This window comes from Schistocerca gregaria, chromosome 7 (assembly GCF_023897955.1).
Source record: "Schistocerca gregaria isolate iqSchGreg1 chromosome 7, iqSchGreg1.2, whole genome shotgun sequence".
Lineage (NCBI taxonomy): Eukaryota > Metazoa > Arthropoda > Insecta > Orthoptera > Acrididae > Schistocerca > Schistocerca gregaria.
In genome coordinates this window covers 399,224,906-399,243,066 of record NC_064926.1, presented here as the reverse complement: position 1 = coordinate 399,243,066, position 18,161 = coordinate 399,224,906, and the positions used below count along the sequence as shown (strand labels likewise).

Here is an 18,161-nt window from a genome sequence, read left to right as displayed (position 1 = left end):
ATGGTGGTGGTGGTGGTGGTGGGGGGGGGGGGGGGGGGGAGGCATTTTAGTTCCATAGCAAGCTATGAATGAAATGGCCATCTGGGGAAGCTTATTACGTCTAGAGGGCAGGTTCTTTACTAATAACAGTTTCAGTTCAACTGTCATACAATCCTTCCCTCCAACTCTGAGACAAAACGTCACTGTTAAGTCCAACTGTGCTGGAGGATGCCCAATGTCTATGATATTTGAAGCCTCCTAGTGTAGACCAGTTCTGATAACCCAGATTCATCAAATGTGCACACAGCGACAACTGGCTGTAAACACTGAGGCACTCACCACTAACCATTTAAACTGATGTAGGCAGTCAGGTGTCACTCTGGCAAATGCTATGGACAAGAGGCACATTACCATGTTGCCAAAAGATGTTAATGCAGTCAATATTACAAACCATCTGTAGAAGCAAGATATTCTGCCTGTGAGAGTCTAAACAATGTTCACTGAGGAAATATAAGCAATTATTACCACTTATCCTGCAAACAGAGAAGTGGGACAGAAAGGGAAGGATGCTCCACCCAGAGGAACTTTTGGTGTCAGAATCTCATCTACAACAATCACTTTGTTCTTGCCCTGCTCATTTTGAAATTTTCTTTCTCCTAATAACTGAAATATGATCCTGCAATTCTAAGCCATTTAAACCATCCAACCACTAATTTGATCAAATTCCATAAATTATTTCATTTCACATATTTCCTCCTGTTTTTATCTCTGTTACAACTATCTCTCATGTGGAGAATAATTTTGACTTATAGGTTCAATGTAACATCTTCCTCTATTGACCTCACAAACTCTGAATCATTCTGAGCAACTCCAGATAATTCTGAGCAAATACTAATATCTTATTTTTGTTGAAAATATCTGTCATTACACAATAAATTAACTGAAATAAAAAAGTTGGTTCTACAAAGAAGGAGATACTTACTGTTCCCTGAATCCTAAGTACACATCCAGTTCTCTGACTGCATGTACTATTCCCTCGTATTGTATACACTCTTTGTCTCCCTTTATCTTCACTATTATCCTGTCATTTTTCATTACTGATGGACGTTTTTCAGCTAATCCAGGAACCTGCAGATAAAAAAAAGAAATATTTCCAGCATGAGCAACTTTCAACTGATGCAGCAACCAAATATTGGTGGAAATCTCAGTTTATTTATAACTTTTCAAAAATGTTATTAACATTTAGTAATAATATAATCAAATAGCAGTAAAAAGGAGCAAGACATACGCAAGAGTATACGTTGTTATCAGTACCATTATCAGTAGCTTCGCATTCCTGGGTCACAGCAAATATTATTCTCTCAATTACTGATTCAAAACAATCGAAAATCCACTCACTACAGAGAAGAGGCCTTAACTTGCAGACAGACATGATGAGAAAGAATGCTAGAAGACTAATCCTTCATCTGAAGCAGAAAACTCACACATATTCCCACAAGCACAACTTACACACACATGCCAATGATTCCATGTGAGGTGAATAGCAGTCTAGCTTGGCTGGGTAGGACAATATAGAAGAGGTATAGGGTATAAAGGGATAGGGATATCAATGTAGGGGTGGGGAATCACACTAATGCTGACTGTGGGAGTGAGCAGGACAGAGGGAAACAGGAAGCAGCTACTAAGTGCAGCATTGAGAGGATGTGATGGGTTGGAGAAGAGGTGGGGTGGGAATGGGAGGGGGGGGGGGGGGGAGGAGGATAGAGTAGAGAATTAGACAGGGAAAGGACTTTGTAGGGGCTTTGGTAAGACAGAATGTGCATGTCGTAACACAGAAGTGGGAGTATGGAAGAGGTAGGCAGGTAAAGGACAGAGACTAGTGAAGATTAAAGTCAGGGCAGTTATGGAAACAAAGGATGTGTTGCAGGGAGAGTTCTCACCTGTGCAGTTCAGACAAGCTAGGGTGGGTGGAAAGGAATTAAATGAGACAGGATGTGAAGCAGACAAGGTGAAACACAATGTACTGGGCAGCATGTTCAGCAAATGGGTGGTCCAACTGTCTCTTTGCCTCAGTTTGGGGGTGGCCTTTCATGCAGACAAACAGCTTGGTAGTTGCCATGATCAGATAGAAAGTGGCACTGTGCTGGCAGTATGAAGATCAGTGACTGCTATAACATGCAGACCTGTCTTTGATAGGGTAAGAGATGGCTGTGACAGAACTGGAGTGATGGCAGCAGCTGGATTCTTCCAAACTGTTACATTTTTCTGCTCCAACAAATAACTAAAAGTTTGTCCTACTTTTTATCTTATTTTCAATAAATTCATCTGTTGGTATGTAACACCTATACAAAAATTTCAAGTTCTTTTTTGGACAAGATTTCACTAATTTTCATTATTCACTTTTGTGTTCTGAATCCACTGGAGAAATCACTTGTCCTTAGGGCACTCATCATTAAAAGATATAACTAACTGACGTCTGTGATATATGAGGGATGATTGGAAAGTAATGCACAATAATTTGAATACCAAAAAGTTTAATAGGAAAAAAACCTTACATCTTATATCTATTTTTCTATGTAGTCACCAACTTTCTCAACACATTTCTCCAATTGTGGCAGCAAATTCAATATGCCCTGTTCATAGAAGCCCATTTGGTGGAGTATAGCCATCTGTGGACTGCTGATTTCATTTCATTTCCACATCTGTAGCAAAGCTTTGTCCATTCAAGAATTCCTTCATGGGACCAAACAGGTCAAAGTCTGACATTGTAAGGTCCAGACAGTGTGGTGGATGCTGAAGCACCTCTCACTGAAATTTGGTGATTTTCTCACAAGCAGGTGCGGCAAATGGGTGCGAGCATCTTGAAGAAGTTTTTGGCACCATCAGCACTAATGGCGTGGTGTTTGTCATGTTGTCATGAAGGGCACGATGCAACTTAACAAAAGTTTTAATGTAGGCTGCGGCATTCACAGAGGTCCCATGTTCAGCAATGTCCACCGATAACACACCATACATATCCCAGAACACTATCACAAGCACTTTCCTAGCAGATTGGGTCACTCTGAATCCCCCCTCCGTACTGAGGACCACTACAGTTCCACTCCACAGAGGGCTGCTTAATTTCAGGAATCTAGTAGTACACCCACGACTCATCACCATTCGTGATTCCTTTCAGAGAGTCATGCCCTTCTGCGGAATAATGCATTAAGTGATTCCAGCTTGTCATCATTTGCTGGCCCTTGTGATCCTCTGCCCAGGTTCTTAGGCACCAACAGAACACTAACTTCATGAAATTTCAATGTGTCACGAGCAATATCGTACACCACATAACAGGAAATGTTAAACTACAGCAAAAAGGATCATAGTTGCACATACCGTTTGTTCAAAATTGCTAACTCAATGACTTTGACATTCTGCAGGATTGCAGCTGTTACTAGCTGCCCAAAGCTGAAGATCACTAAGGTTCACACAGCATTCTTGGAAGTACGCACACCACCTGGAGACATTGCTACAGTCCACACAATCATCCCCATACATGCCACGCATGTTCCTCTGAATTTCACTCAGTTTATGCCCTTTTGTCCACAAATATTGAACTACACTTCACTGCTGTTCACAAGTTGACAACAGCAACATGCACACCATTTTTGTTTTTTAGTTCAGGATTCTTTTCCAAGAAGCTGCACATGAAAACAAAATACCTTCTTTAGCACAAAATTTCTACCTATAGCATTGTGGAATTTTGACATTCCAGCTGCAGATCAGGGGAGAAAAAAGTTATAGTGTGTTATTTTCCAATCCTCCCTCATATTTCACTATCTGCCTCCATAGTAGAGTGATCAGCGTAGATTGCTGCCATGTAGAGGAACTAGTTCTGGTTCCCTGTACTGCCAAGCATTTTGCCTTAGTGGAAGAACTGGGACAGGTACAGAGTGCACTCAGCCTAGTGATGCCAAATGAGGAGCTACTTGACCGGATAGGAGCATCTCCATGGTCTGGAATGCCTGTAAAAAGGTCAAAAGAGTGGTCTGCTGACAGTATACACCTTTTTGCATGATGCCGCACAACAGAGGATATAACATGGCTGCCCGTGGACACCCCTTGGGTCTTCACGGCCTGCTGAGGAGCTCATTTTAATACAGTTTGTTACACACAAATCTATATGGGCTAACCAAGATAGTTGGTAAAAACAACCTACACTACTCGAAAATTAAGCATTCCCACTTTGCAGTAACATATTGTAAATTAACTAAAAACTAATTATCTTCTGCAATAATTAAACTTTGGTTTTCATAAGCAGGCACACTTTTCATTGCAGATTTCATCATTACCACTGTTAGACTCCAAGCTTTGACTACATACTCTTGGTACCTTAATTTTCTATACAAGATGACATACAGCACTGACTGATTACCTCACTATTTAATAATATCATATAATTTACCCTAATTTGCAATTGGTGCTTACACATGTAAACTAGGGGATTCATACTGTGTAAGTATAAAAGCAACAATGTATTTTTCCAAATTTCTGGCCAATAATAATTTCTATAAATTAATATCAAAATAGTTCTTGCAATTCATCTAAAACAGTAAAATCCAACTGAGCAATTTTTTCAAAGCATAATGTATTTTTCAAAAAACAGTTTGTTCTTGCACCTATCTATAAGTAGACGGACATCACTCAAAATTGCCAGTTCATGGTTTAAGTGGTGACAAGTAAGACCTAAGTTTGAATGCACTCTCAGTCTTGGCTAATGAAACAAATGGGAAGATTTGCACACCAGTCACTTTGCAATTCAAGAACTCTAATGTTTAATAATTTTCAAGTGAACTCTGCATATTGGATTAATGGACATTTTAAATGGACTTGTTGAGACTGACATAAATGTGGAACATCATTGTTATTGTGAAGTATGTTGGACATGGTAGATCTAATTATGGACTGGCTTAATGAATTATCACAGTGTAATTATATCACATGAATTGTTGAAGGACTATGATATGTGTGAAATGTATCATTTTTATATAAACTTGACCACGGTTTTGCGCTACAATATAATATTCAAATCTGCCACTGTGACTGTTAGGTATTATAAGGAGCTACCTGACGTGAGCACTGTTATTCTTTTTACAGCTGGTAAACAGGTCAACGACTCAATGAAGTCTGTCAAAGTTAAATAAAAGTGTTAATCAGGAAAACAGTTGTGCAGATAATTGGGTGGAAACCTTCCGAGAGCCACATGTGTTGAACAACTCACGCTAAACAGAGCACTCATGAACAAGTACAAGTGACAGTGAATTATTTATATACAGTGATGGAGTGATGACAAACCAATGAAATATATTTTTGTGTGGCATAAATGAATTGAAACTACTTACAAACAGCAAAAGGGGCAGCTCACGAACAATTTTCAGAACAGTACCAATTTTGTTATGGGAAATACTGATGGAAGCAGGCAACATGATGCAGAGAGTACAAGAATGCCTCATGTCATTACTGAAGCCATTTTGAGACAGCAGCCAGTAAGATGGAGTGTGAAGGATACCAAAATGAGCCGACATGGTGATCATGAGGTGGAGAGGTGGAGCTGTAAGCAGATAAGAACTATGGATAGCAGCAGCTTCCTATATGTCGACAATTTGGATGTAAAGCATTTTTTCTACTTTTGCGTGTACAAAGTGAAGTGAGTGAACATGGTTGCTAAAAATATGTCACTAAATGAACAGAATTCATAACAATGAAAGAAACCTATGGACAAAGAAAAACATTTATGAAGAAAGTGATAAACCATCCAGTGAATACAAAATGGTGGAATCTACTAAAATTGAAATTGGTGTTCAAGATGACTTACTGAGCTTGAAACTTTGAATGACACTGTTCAGAGAAAATAAAAATTTTTGGAATAGAAACATATGCACTAACGAAGCACAGGAGTTTACACTGAGAAGGAGTTTATACTGAGAATGTTGAAGACAAGTCAGAAATGTAACTAAAACATTGCATAATAGGTAAATGGAAATTGTTGAATGTCAGGATGAGTTATATGAAGTATGCAAATCTGTTCCGATGGTGGTAAAGAAATAATATTTGAGACAAAGCAAAACGATACAATTGGTATTGATGACTTAGAAGTAAATCAAGAAATCACAGAGTATGTAAACAAAATTAATGGTGATAGGGATCTGAAAGTGGATTTGGAAAATGGAAGTAAGGATACAGTAATCTGGAAGAGTAGGAAGCAGAATATGAGAGTTGAGGAGCAAATATCCTGATAAGAGTACCAAATAAGTGATGTATGAATGGAATGAGAAGTCATGGATGAAAGATAATATGGATGAATTAGAAGACGTAATCAAGGGATATCATGTGAAAGCTGATACTTAATGAAGAAACATTATGATATAATCAGTGATGAAGTGAATGAATGTCAGGGTGAAAGGGAGGGTGAATCAGTAGCAGGTGACATTGATGTAAGTGAGGTGCAAGCAAGTGAATCTGAAGCAAATAAGGTTGAAATGGCATACCGTATGTGCAGATAGTGAATGGAACTGTTGCAGAAATAAATGATATTGAGCAGGAAAGTAATGTCAAAGGTGGAGATGAGTTCTTGGTAATTAATAGTGATCTAAATGAGCAGCAGCTAGTTGAGACTAAGGTAGATGTTGCAACAGAAACAAAAAGCAAAGCTGATGAGCTTGTTAAGGAAAAAGTATGAGAAAACTTGACAATTAGCTGTTGTAGAATGAACTGCCAACAATTGAAGTGGTAATAAGCAAAACTGGGCAACAGCATAGGGCTTAATGTGAAACTGTGAATAAATATTATATTAATATGGATGATTTTGTTAAGCAGACAGTGGCTGATGTGAATGTTGATGTCTTTAACATGATGTAAAGGCACAATGTGTGCAAGTAGAGAGTAATGTTCCTGATAAGGTAGGTAACAGTGTGAATAGATGCCAGATTGAGAAAGAAGATGGAAGTTGAATGGTTACCAATAACAGTAATGTAATCTACCATGAACTGAACTTGAAGTAAGTAAGACAGAAACAAGACTGTGTACTGGTAGCAAATGAAAGTGTTGACAAAGCTGAGAAGGTTTAATTGTTTGCAATTAAAAACAATAACACAGGTGAAATGCAATTAGTAAAAATAAAAGTAAATAATGTTGTCATGAGAAATGTGCACATTGAAAGAAAGTGGAGGTTGTAAAAGTAAGTTGCTAAATTGTCAATGGCAGCTACATACAAATTATTAGAAGTCAATGATAAAGTAAATAGTGCAATGTAGGTTGTAAGCATCTTTGATAATGACAACACAATAAACAGTTTTCAAAAAATGATTTCCAATGTAAATATGCAGAAAGTAATGTTCATGGTAGGTGTATAGAAAGCAGTTTTTAATGTGTTTGCTGGAGCTTGAATGTTCAAAAATTTTGTTGTGTTTGCATTGGTCTGACAACTGTCCTGAAAGATAGATGTTGGCCTGAAATCAGTAATGTGAAACTAGATGGAAGGTCATGAAGGCAGATTAATTGTTAACCTACTAGTAAGTAGGTGGTTCAGTGCTCTTTACTGAATTCGTTATGTGGCAATAATGCTTCTACAAGCTGGGTGGTTTAATTCTTTCTCTTTCCTGAGTCATTCAACTTCTTTTACTATCCTATCAATAGCTTGTTGACAGTGATCACCTACTTTGCATGAACTTAGGTATAAGGAAATATGATGTGGTAATGATTAAAGTTTAGAATATCTGAAGCTAATATTAAAAATTTAAGATAACCAGCAAAAATATGAGTCAAAGTTTATGTCACGGCAGAAAAATAATCTTAAATACATGATTCAGTACAGCTTGTGTGAATATATGAAAGTTTTTTGTCAGTCTAAGTTAAGACTGAAGTGCAGTTGCTTACGGAGGACTCCATCTGTAGTTGGGATGTGTCTGTTTACAATTCTTCAGGCATTAGTAAAGAAAAACAAAGTAAATTTAGTCACTCACAGCAGGGTTTCCCAAACTGTGTTACACAGGAAGTGAATAAGTGCTCCATGAAAAACTATTAATGACATGGCTTTTTTTGCTCTTTGACATTTTGACAATATTTATTTTAAAAATTTGTTTTCTGTGTTATTAGTTACGATATAAATTAAAGTCACTGCCAAAAATAACTGAAGTAACAAGTTTTTTTTTCATTTTTAAAAATTTATTAACCTTTCACATAAGTAAGACGTTCCATCAAATTACCAGGATTCTCAAAGCATTCTGTCACAGGAAAAGTTTGGGAGCCCCTGGCCTATAGTAATACTGGTGGAAAAAAGAAAATATTTGTAGCTGTATTGTCCTTCAAGCCTAGGTTCAGAATAATGTGTTGACAAAAGGTGAAGTAACAATTTCCGTAGTTGATATTTTGCCCATTGTGTTATGGGAAGTATATTATGGTCTGTTGCTGTGGAATATAGTTCTTTAGAGTATCTTTTTTTTTTTTGTATATATAGGAAGTCACGTTGTTTAATGAAGTAATGAGGTAGCAATGGAGAAACACTATAATGAAGTATAACAAAATGTGTGAAGTTCAGGAAATGAGGCAGTAATAATAATAAGGAGTGAGATATATTATGCGAGGCAGCGACAGTTAAGGAACCTGACTTTGCAATAGCTTAATTTTCGTGAATGAACACCTCTAGCTAACAAGGTTCGGTAGGTTAAGTATTTAGTAAGAGTACATGCAAAAGAAAGTAACAACATGCAGCTTATGAATATAATTTTGCTATGGTAAAATATCTGTACAAGTTCAGGCAACACTTGATACTACACTTGTAGTTTATGGTACTTTAAACAAGAGTTGAGTGAAATATTAATATTTTTACATTATATGAAAGTATATACTGTTGCATAATTTATTTTCTGTGATGGTAAAAGTTACACTATTTTCATCTTTGGTACATATAGTTTTGAAGAGTGAAAATGCATTGAAGGTTTTGCCCTCCGACATGTCGCCCAGAAGTTTTGTGTATGTTGCACAAGTTTCACCAGGGGGCCCTTACACATCCTCCAATAAGTTCTGATCTCTCCCCATGTGATTTCAATATTCTTGGAGCCCTGAAGAAAGATATTTGTAATCACTGATTTCCTTTGGATGGAGACGTGCTTGCCTGGGAGCAAGCATGTTTCCGCAGGCAACAACCACAAACATTTTCCATGAAGGCACTAACCACTTTGTCACATAGTGGAGTACATGTATTAACAGTTATTGCAATTACTTTTGAAACGATAAACAGGGATTTTTTTCCGATCTGTCTCATTATTATCTGATCGTCTCTTATATCCCATAGAACACAATGTTTCAGTGTTACAAAAGACAAATTGTATGGTTCACCTTTCATTTAATATTGCAGTATTGAAAAATATAATGAATTTTTACAAGGTTGTTCAAATAAGTAACAATGGCAAGAATGAAGATGACTTTCTCTTTCAACATACCTTTTTATAAGGATTCTCAATTTTCACAATGTTCTGGTCATAACTTTAGCCCTTCCAAATAAAACAATATCTGTGTCAAGGTGTTTAAATTATGTCTTTGTTACAATGATAGCATTATTTGAGCAGAATTTTTTACCTGCAAGCCATTAAACAAGAAGAAATCACAGGTAGCCAGGTTGGGCAAATAAAGTAGCTAGAGAGGGGTTGCAGGAGGAGGTGGGATGTAGCAGTGATTTAGAGCAGTTCATACAGTTTTGCAGCATGTGTTGGCATTATGTCATAATGCAACAGTACTTTATTCATAGCCAAATGGGGCTGTGTTTCCTTCAATTTCATGTCAGAGTGATCCAATATCACACTGTATTGAGCCCTGATAATTTCATATTGCTTAGAAGGATTTTAGTATGTTTCCATTCATCACAAAAATTTGTAACTGGATGCAACATGTTGTTTTAATTGCTGCTTAGTTTCTGGAGCACAATTATGAATACAGATCTCATTTAAAGTGATGACTCAATGAACAAGTTCCTTAGGTCTCACTCAAATGGTTCCAAACATCACTTGAAAGTTGAAGACCGCACCTTCTTAGTATCTGCTGACAGCAATCACTGCATCTTTTCAGCCAAAACCTTTTTCATTACTGACACACAATGTAAAATATTAATTGCCATTCCCATCAACAAAATTATTGCCTCAACAGATTTATGCAGTTCTGCTTAATGATCGGCCAGGATAAAGCTGACTTTTTGAAGAATTCTGTAAGAAGTCCTCAAAGACCCTAACCAAAAAATCAATACCTGAACATGTTTGAATTAGTGGAACCAATAACTGACTGTTGTCACTGATGGCACAGGTTCATGATAAACAGCCTGTAATTTCATTATTATACTGTCATAAATTTTCTGATAGTGAGTCACTGAACAATATTACATATTTTGCATCTTGCACAAGTCACATAGCACCAGTTGCTGAAATCCCTACCAAAGTCAAATTAACTTAAAAATCCATGTAATTTTTGTTTTATTGTCATATAACAGATGACAGCACATAATGGCAATACAATCTCTCATTAGCATAGCAGCATTTCGCCCACTAATACACAACTAATTACAGACACTTCATCAGAATATCCGTCCACGTCAAACCTGACAACCATCAACAATATCTCGCATTTTGATGGCTGCCACCGATTTCAAACCAAGAAATCCCTTCCATACAGCCTAGTCATCCGAGGTTGTCACATCTGCATTGATGAGCAGTCATTCTCAAATAAACTGAGAGCCTTGCTGAAGCTTAGTTGACCCATAATGTCAAGTAGCAGATTTTCCATGCCTTGTCAACTCAGTAACCTATCATCCCCACACACCTACCGACAAACCTTATGGGAAAGCCCCACTTGTGACTCAATACCACTCAGGACTGGAATAACTAAAACACATATTGTGTGAGGGTTTTAACTACCTCCCACAATACCCTGAAATGAGAACTATACCACCCACAATCCTCCTCACCCTTCCCAGAATGATTTTTCACTATCCAACCAACCTATGGAACATCCTCATCCATCCCTGCCCCCTACCCCTTGCTCTATGGCTCATATCAGGTAAAAAACTTTGATGCAAGATCTGTCCCATACAGCTGCCTATTGTCACCTAGTCTAATCAAAGACAGCACCACCTGTGAAATCAGCCATTTAGTCCACCACTGCAACCACTATGTGGCACTCTATGTGTGAATGATCACTAACAAGTCATATATCCGGATTTAATGTCTACCACCAAACTGTGGCCAAGAGACAGTTGCTCATAATGCCACACAGTATGATGTGCTTCATTTCTATGACTGCTTCACAGCCTGTGCTGTCTGCATTCTTTCTACCACCATCCCGTAACATATCCTTCATTACTGTTACCCCCCTGGCCTCAAACCCTCACTAGGTCCTGTCCCCTGCCTGCCCCTATTTGCTTCCCTGCTGACCTCCAGCTTCAAACACATCTTCTGTTCCCCCAGTTCACCAACAGTCTTTCCCTGTCTCTGGTTATCTTCTGTGCCCCCCCAACCCCTGAAGCACAGTTCTTCTTATGAAATGCAGCATGTGGTAGCCCACCACCCTGTCCCTGCCATGTCTTTGCACTCAGTGAGGCAATTATACAGCACCTCAGCATCTTCCCCCACCACCCTTAACTTGTTATCCCTACCTACCCCCCCCCCCCGCCCCCAATACATATTCTCTGTGTGTTTATTACTTCATCTGATGAACAACTTTGTGCAATGGCTTAATAATATCCAGCAGCTAACTTTCAAATGTGCCTGTCTGCTGCTTCACGTCTGCTCAATGTGGTGAGTAGCAACTTATGCTAATTTATATTGTTATTGTTATTCAGTCCCTGTTTTTTCCATTATCTGACATCAAATACAGAAGCACAGGATTTAGTTCTGCAGCTGCTCCATGCATCAACAACAGACATTAGTTCCAAACAGCAACTATTATGGAGATCACAAAAGTACCCATGTCACTAAAAAATAAACTCTCATTACTATAAAGTTGTATATTTCCTGATAAACTACTGTGCACAGAATTCAAAAAACTGTTTAGCACAATAGTAGTTAACTTGAAAGACCTGAGTAACTCCATTTTCACATATACTGACACTCCCTACTTTTTCTTCTTGGTTCTGTACCAGACCAGCACAGTTTTTGGGAACTTCATCAGGAACCGCAAGGGGGCTACCAGTACCATTCATAGGTTACGTGTGGTGTGGAGAGAGACACACAATAGAGTGCCAAATGAAGCTAAAGTATCAAGTTCTTGTGGTTCCAACTACAAAAAGTGTCGTGGGCAGCAAAAATACTAATGACAATTTTAGATCATTTAGAAAGCTGAAAGGTCTGCAGTGAAATGGAAGTCTGGAACTGAATAATGGTGCATTTCTTTGCATGAAAATTGGGTTGTGAAAACTGATTTACCTTATGCACTTATTCTTAAATTACAATGATGAGTTTTATTTCCAAATGGTGATAATACCTTCAATGTATAATAATACATATACCTTGTTTAGCATATGGTTTACTAGTACTTCAGGTGGCTGATATTCATAATATGATTACCTATACAATTTTTCATAATAAGGAACAATGCATATACTTAATGCATTTATATGTTTCCAAACTGGGTTTTCTTACAATGAAAAGTTTTGGTATGTAAACGAATGAAATATACATGATTCTTTATGTTAATGACTGAAGTTCAAAAATTGTTCATTAATTTTTTTCAAAATATTAAGTGTTACCTTTAGGCAAAATCAAACAATGAAATGTCCAGATTGGAGATTGGAATACCAGAGATATTATGAAAAGGATAGATTGATATTTGCTGTAATGATGACTGTTGACTTGCAGACAGGCACAAATAAAGACTGTCACACACTGAGGTTTCAGCAAAAGCATTCTTCAGAAAGGAAAAGTACATGCACATTCACACAAGCAAGCACAACCTACACATACATGACTGTTATATCTGTCCACTCTTGTCAGAATGCAAATGTATCGCATCAAGCAGAAACATCAGTCTAGAGCGGTGTGGGGAACAGTGATGGATAGCAGGGTAAAGGTGGGAGGAAGAGGAATCAGTGATGCCTGGCAGGGCGAGCAAGGAATAGGTGGCAGGACAAATTTGCCAGGCACAGCTTTGGCAAGCTGTGGGGGAGGGAGAGGCAGTGAGGGGAGGACTGGAAATGGAGAGGAGCAGAGAAAAGGAAGAGACAGGTGGGAGCAATGACAGAGTGCAATCACAATTAGGGCAAATGGTCATGAATTGAGAGAAGATGATAGGACAGAGAGGGCAGAAACTGTTGGCTGGACAATGTGGGGCAGTAGGTTACCAAAGGTTGAGGCCAGGATAATTTCAGGAGCAGAGAATGTGTTGTTAGGATCAGTTCCATCTCTGCAGTTCAGAAAAGTTGGTGGTGGAGGGTAGGGTCCAGATGGCATGGGTTCTGAAGCAGCCACTGAAATAAAGTATGTTAGGTTCAGCTGCATATTGTGCTGCAGGGTGGTCCACTTTGCTCTTGGCCTGAGTTTAGCTGTGGCCATTCATCCTAGTGTACAGCTGGTTGGTTGTCATACCAATATAAAAAGCTGTGCAGTGATTGTAGCAGAGTTGGTATATGACATGACTGCTTTTCTGATTGGGTAAGATAAGCCCATGACAGACCTGGAACATGGCATGGGAAATCTGTTTGTGGACTAGGTGCAATAGTCCTATATGCCCCCCCCCCCCCCCAATCCTCCCACCACCCGCAAAAACTAGCTACAGAGGAGCATCTGCCTTTATCATCCAGGCATGACTGGAATAACTGAATAACCTCCTTCATCAGGGATTTTTTAATTACCTCCCATCTTGCTTCAAATGAGGCACATCACACCCTAGATCCTTCCCCTTTCCCCTAAAGTGTTGTTCTTTCAGCCACGCAGCCATCACAACAGCGCCTGGTCCACCCCTATTACACTCTCAATGCCAACCCCTTGCCACAAGAATTATACAGCTGTGGAAGAACCAGGTGCAAGACCTAACCAATACACCCATCCAGAACTTACTATTCCAGTACCATCATGGGCTTATCCTGCCCCCTCCAGGGCTAAGTCACCTATGAAAGCAGCCATGTCAAACACCAGTTCTGCTGCAATCATCAACCAGCTGTACACCAGGATGAATAACCACCACCAAACTGTGGCTGAGAGTAAAGTAGACCATACTGTGGCATAACATGAAGCAGCTGAACATAACATGTTTGATTTCAATGGCTGCTTGAGGACCTGGGCAATCTGAATCCTCCCCCCCCCCCCCCCCCCCCCCCCCAACCAACTTTTTTGAACTGCACAGATGTGAATTATCCCTACAACACATTCTCTGCTCTCAAAAGCATCCCATCACCAACCTACAGTAACCTACCTCCCCACCACAGCCTCCTGTCACTGTGTCTGGCAACCTAGTCCTGCCAGCTAGTCCCTGCACACTTTTCCTGGAAGCACCGTCTCCTCTCCACCCACTCCTACCTGCTATCCCCCTCCCTTCCCTGCTCCAATTCCAACTGTTGCTTACATTCAACAAAATACAGTTGCAATCTCGCCAGAGATAGCAGCCATGCATGTGTGTATGTGTTCCTTCTCCTTCCTGAAGAAGGCTTTCACCAAAAGCTCAAAGAGTAGCAGTCTTTTCATTGTGTCTGTCTACAATTCAATGTGTTATCTTAATGGTGAGTAGCAATCTATCCTTTTCATAATATTGTTAAGTGTTACCTTTGCAGCATCCAAACAGCTTCAGTATTTCATTCAGTACTTTGTTGATGATACCAAGTGTACTTTTTCATATATTAGCAAAAATACAAACAAACACAAAATGTATACTAAAAATTTTACCTTCAGTATGCATAATTTTTTATTAGAGTGCAATGTCATTGTTTGGTCTTCACGATCAAACATGTGTATGTCTAATAGCATCTGATGTTCCTCCATGTGCAGCAACAACCTCATAAATTCACTGTACATTTTAGGTTTCATGTCTGCAATGACTTTATCTTTGTTAGACGCCTTCAACATCCCTCTGCAAATGAAAACATAAGGAATTACAACACACTAAGTGAAATCATAAAGACATTGTTTAATGGAAGCTACCAATTCAACAAAATAACTTACAAAGTTGTCAACATTCCCCGCAAGCTCCCATATTTTAATTCACACTACATGTTAATCACATGGAATTGAAAAAGTAGTAACAGATCTGTAGTTGCCAACTGACATGAAAGGAGCAATACACAAGATAAGCCTTGCTGTATGCCCTTTAGGAATTCAATTTACATTTCCAGAAACTGAGTCACTCTTTTGTTAGATGTATGATGTAAGATGACTCACAATGTTATTGTTGAGTGGGCAGTGCTCATTTCTTCCTTGTGTTAAATTTGTGAACACTTTAACACTAAATTTTGACAAAATAATTCATATGGTTTCTGCACAGGAACCTAACTCCAGTTAAATATTTGCTAACAAAACCTCATTATTTGCTATAAAAATGTTGTGAAACCAGATACCTTTTAAAAACTGGAATAGTAAGGTAAATGTAAGAGGTTTCATTCAAAACAAAAATGAAAATCAGAATTAAAATATGAAAGTGAACAACAACTACTTCTTAGTTGCTAAAACCAGGAATATGGTACTGTCAACAAAGAAAACTGCCCGGACGTCTGTGGGCTGGTAACCATTGTTTACAGATATTCTTTTGATTATGTATAATTTTTGTTCACAGCCAGTGGTAGACCGGAAAGTGGCAGCAAATAGTGGTTTATAGGGAAAAAAATGCAACATCTTGATAGAAGGCAACTGAGGAAACTTGAATGTAGGAGGTCTGGGATGTGTCTTTTCCATATATTTTAAACTGGTAGCTTCAATAAATAAGCTGGAAGTTACAAAGACAGAATTCACATTTGCGCAGCAGCACCTGGAAAACAGACACGGCTTTGTAACTGATGCAGCAATTCTGCGCTCAGGGTATTATGGGCTTGAAATACTGGAGACCCAGAGGCATTACAAGCACCATCTTGAACAGCTACAGAATGAGCAAGCAGATTTCAGTTACTCTCCAATTCTTGATACTGCTAAACTTCACAAACCATTCAGATTGTATTAAATTGTGCCTCACTATAACTCAGTGTTACAGTTATTTATTTACTTTAGTGTTCTAGTTCCAGAGCCCTTCTTCCAAAATAGAAAACACACACACACACACACACACACGAACGGTCATGTCTCCAGGCTCCGGTGCGTGTCTGTGTGTTTTCTATTTTAGAAGAAGGACTTTGTTTAAAAGATTAAATGTTTTAGATATCTTTTTCATTTTGCCTGTCTGCAACCCAACCCCTGCTTTATGCGGTTAAGATCCCCCCCCCCCCCCCTCCCCCCGCCCTCCGCTCACATGAACCATGGACCTTGCCATTGGCGGGGACCCTTGCGTGCATGCAGTCTGTGTGTAGAATGAGAAAGGCACACGATCTATCTGAGTTTGACCGAGGCCAGACTGTGAAGGGCGGGAGGTTCAACATGAGCATTTCAGAGACTGCATGACTTGTTGGTTGTTTGAGGAGTGCTGCGGTGAGTGTCTTCAACAGGTCGCAAATTCAAGATGAAACTATGCCCAGGCATCATGGGGCTGGATGGCCACATCTCGTTGCATTTATGTTGGACGTTGCAGGCTGGGTGGTGATCTGTGGTGGAACTAACATCAGACTTTAATACTGGGCAAAGTATAAGTGCGTCTGAATACACAGTGCTCCGAACACTTCCTAACAATAGGCATCTGCAGCTGATGACCTATGCATGCGCCAATGCTGACACTGGCAAATATGACTGAAATGGGCATGTGACCAATGACACTGGATGTTGGCGCAATGTCAGAGTGTTGCATGGACTGATGAATACCAATACCTTCTTCATCATGACAATGGGATAGTACGAATCATCCAGGTGACCAGCTTCTTGACACCTGTACTGCAGGATGGAGTCAAACTGGTGGCAGCTCCATTATGTTCTGGAGAAAATTCATGTAGACATACATACCAAGATGGCTAAGGAGTATCATTCACTGGTTGCAGATCATGTGCATGCTTTCATGATGGTCATGTTTCCTGACAACAGTGGCCTTTTCAACATTGATGTGCTGGCCCCCTAACTTGCCAGATCTGAACCTGATCGAACACATCTGGGATGTTGTTTAACGTGGAGTCAGAGCCCATCACCACCCTCCCCGGAATAAACATGAATTAGGTGACTTCTGTATGCAGATGTGGTACCAACTCCCTCCAGTGACTTATCAAGGCCTCACTGCTTCCATGCCACAATGGGTTGCCACTCTTATCCATGCCAAAGGTGGACATACCAGCAATTAGGTAGTTTGGTTATAATGTTCTGGCTGATCAGAGTACAGTATATATACTAACTGGAGAAACCTTCATGGGAAAATGCCACTTAAACCTAAGCACATAAATAAAAAAATAACTTACAAGATTTTTTTTAGTTTTCCCTTCACATTATTTTCCATTCCTGGGGTCTCTCTAAATCCATTATTAATTATGTATTTCAGATCAGCAGGTATTGGATAAGAATTAAGTGGTCTAACACAAGGAGACTTTTTTTTGGACCTGAAAAAATAAATTTCACATCTGTTGGTTATGGTATAAAGTATCACAAACTAATTTAATGTCTGTTTGACAGATATTAAATATTTATAATCTACGTTGTATAAATACATCAGTATAATATTTGATGTACCAATATCATTTCACTGATGTGATAACCAAAAATTTTCCACGGAATACAAGAATTTGTATGAAGAATGACAAACATGCCTATAGAAAGAACATGGGATCACAGCTCAGTGTTAAATTTTCATCTTTGCTGTACTACACAAACATACAAAAAATATAATCACACATTTATACTTCTTTCTGGCATTGTAATCCAACGGTGCAAGTAGACGATTCTGTTCACTGAAACTGCTCACCACATTACAAAGGCATTACGTTAAAGTTATGTAATTAATTTGTTATTAGTTTACAGTACATGTCAGCATTCCAGGCAGACCTTGAAATCCCAATGCCACAGCAACACAGTGAGCCAGTAAAAGAGCCAGCTCAATGATAAACTGAAGTATGG

The 18,161-nt window shown here is 39.0% G+C and overlaps 1 protein-coding gene across 4 annotated transcripts in view; it reads right to left on the bottom strand.

Annotated features, from left to right (window-relative positions):
- Nucleotides 1-18,161, bottom strand: part of LOC126282195 (putative helicase MOV-10) — a 294,822-nt gene that overhangs the window by 145,246 nt on the left and 131,415 nt on the right. For all 4 annotated transcript variants that reach the window (XM_049981725.1, XM_049981728.1, XM_049981726.1 and 1 more), the window contains 3 exons: nucleotides 17,510-17,647; nucleotides 14,877-15,060; nucleotides 962-1,107 (listed from right to left, as the gene is read on the bottom strand). In XM_049981725.1, the coding sequence (XP_049837682.1) occupies nucleotides 962-1,107; nucleotides 14,877-15,060; nucleotides 17,510-17,647 (468 nt within the window). The remainder of the gene's footprint in view (nucleotides 1-961; nucleotides 1,108-14,876; nucleotides 15,061-17,509; nucleotides 17,648-18,161) is intronic.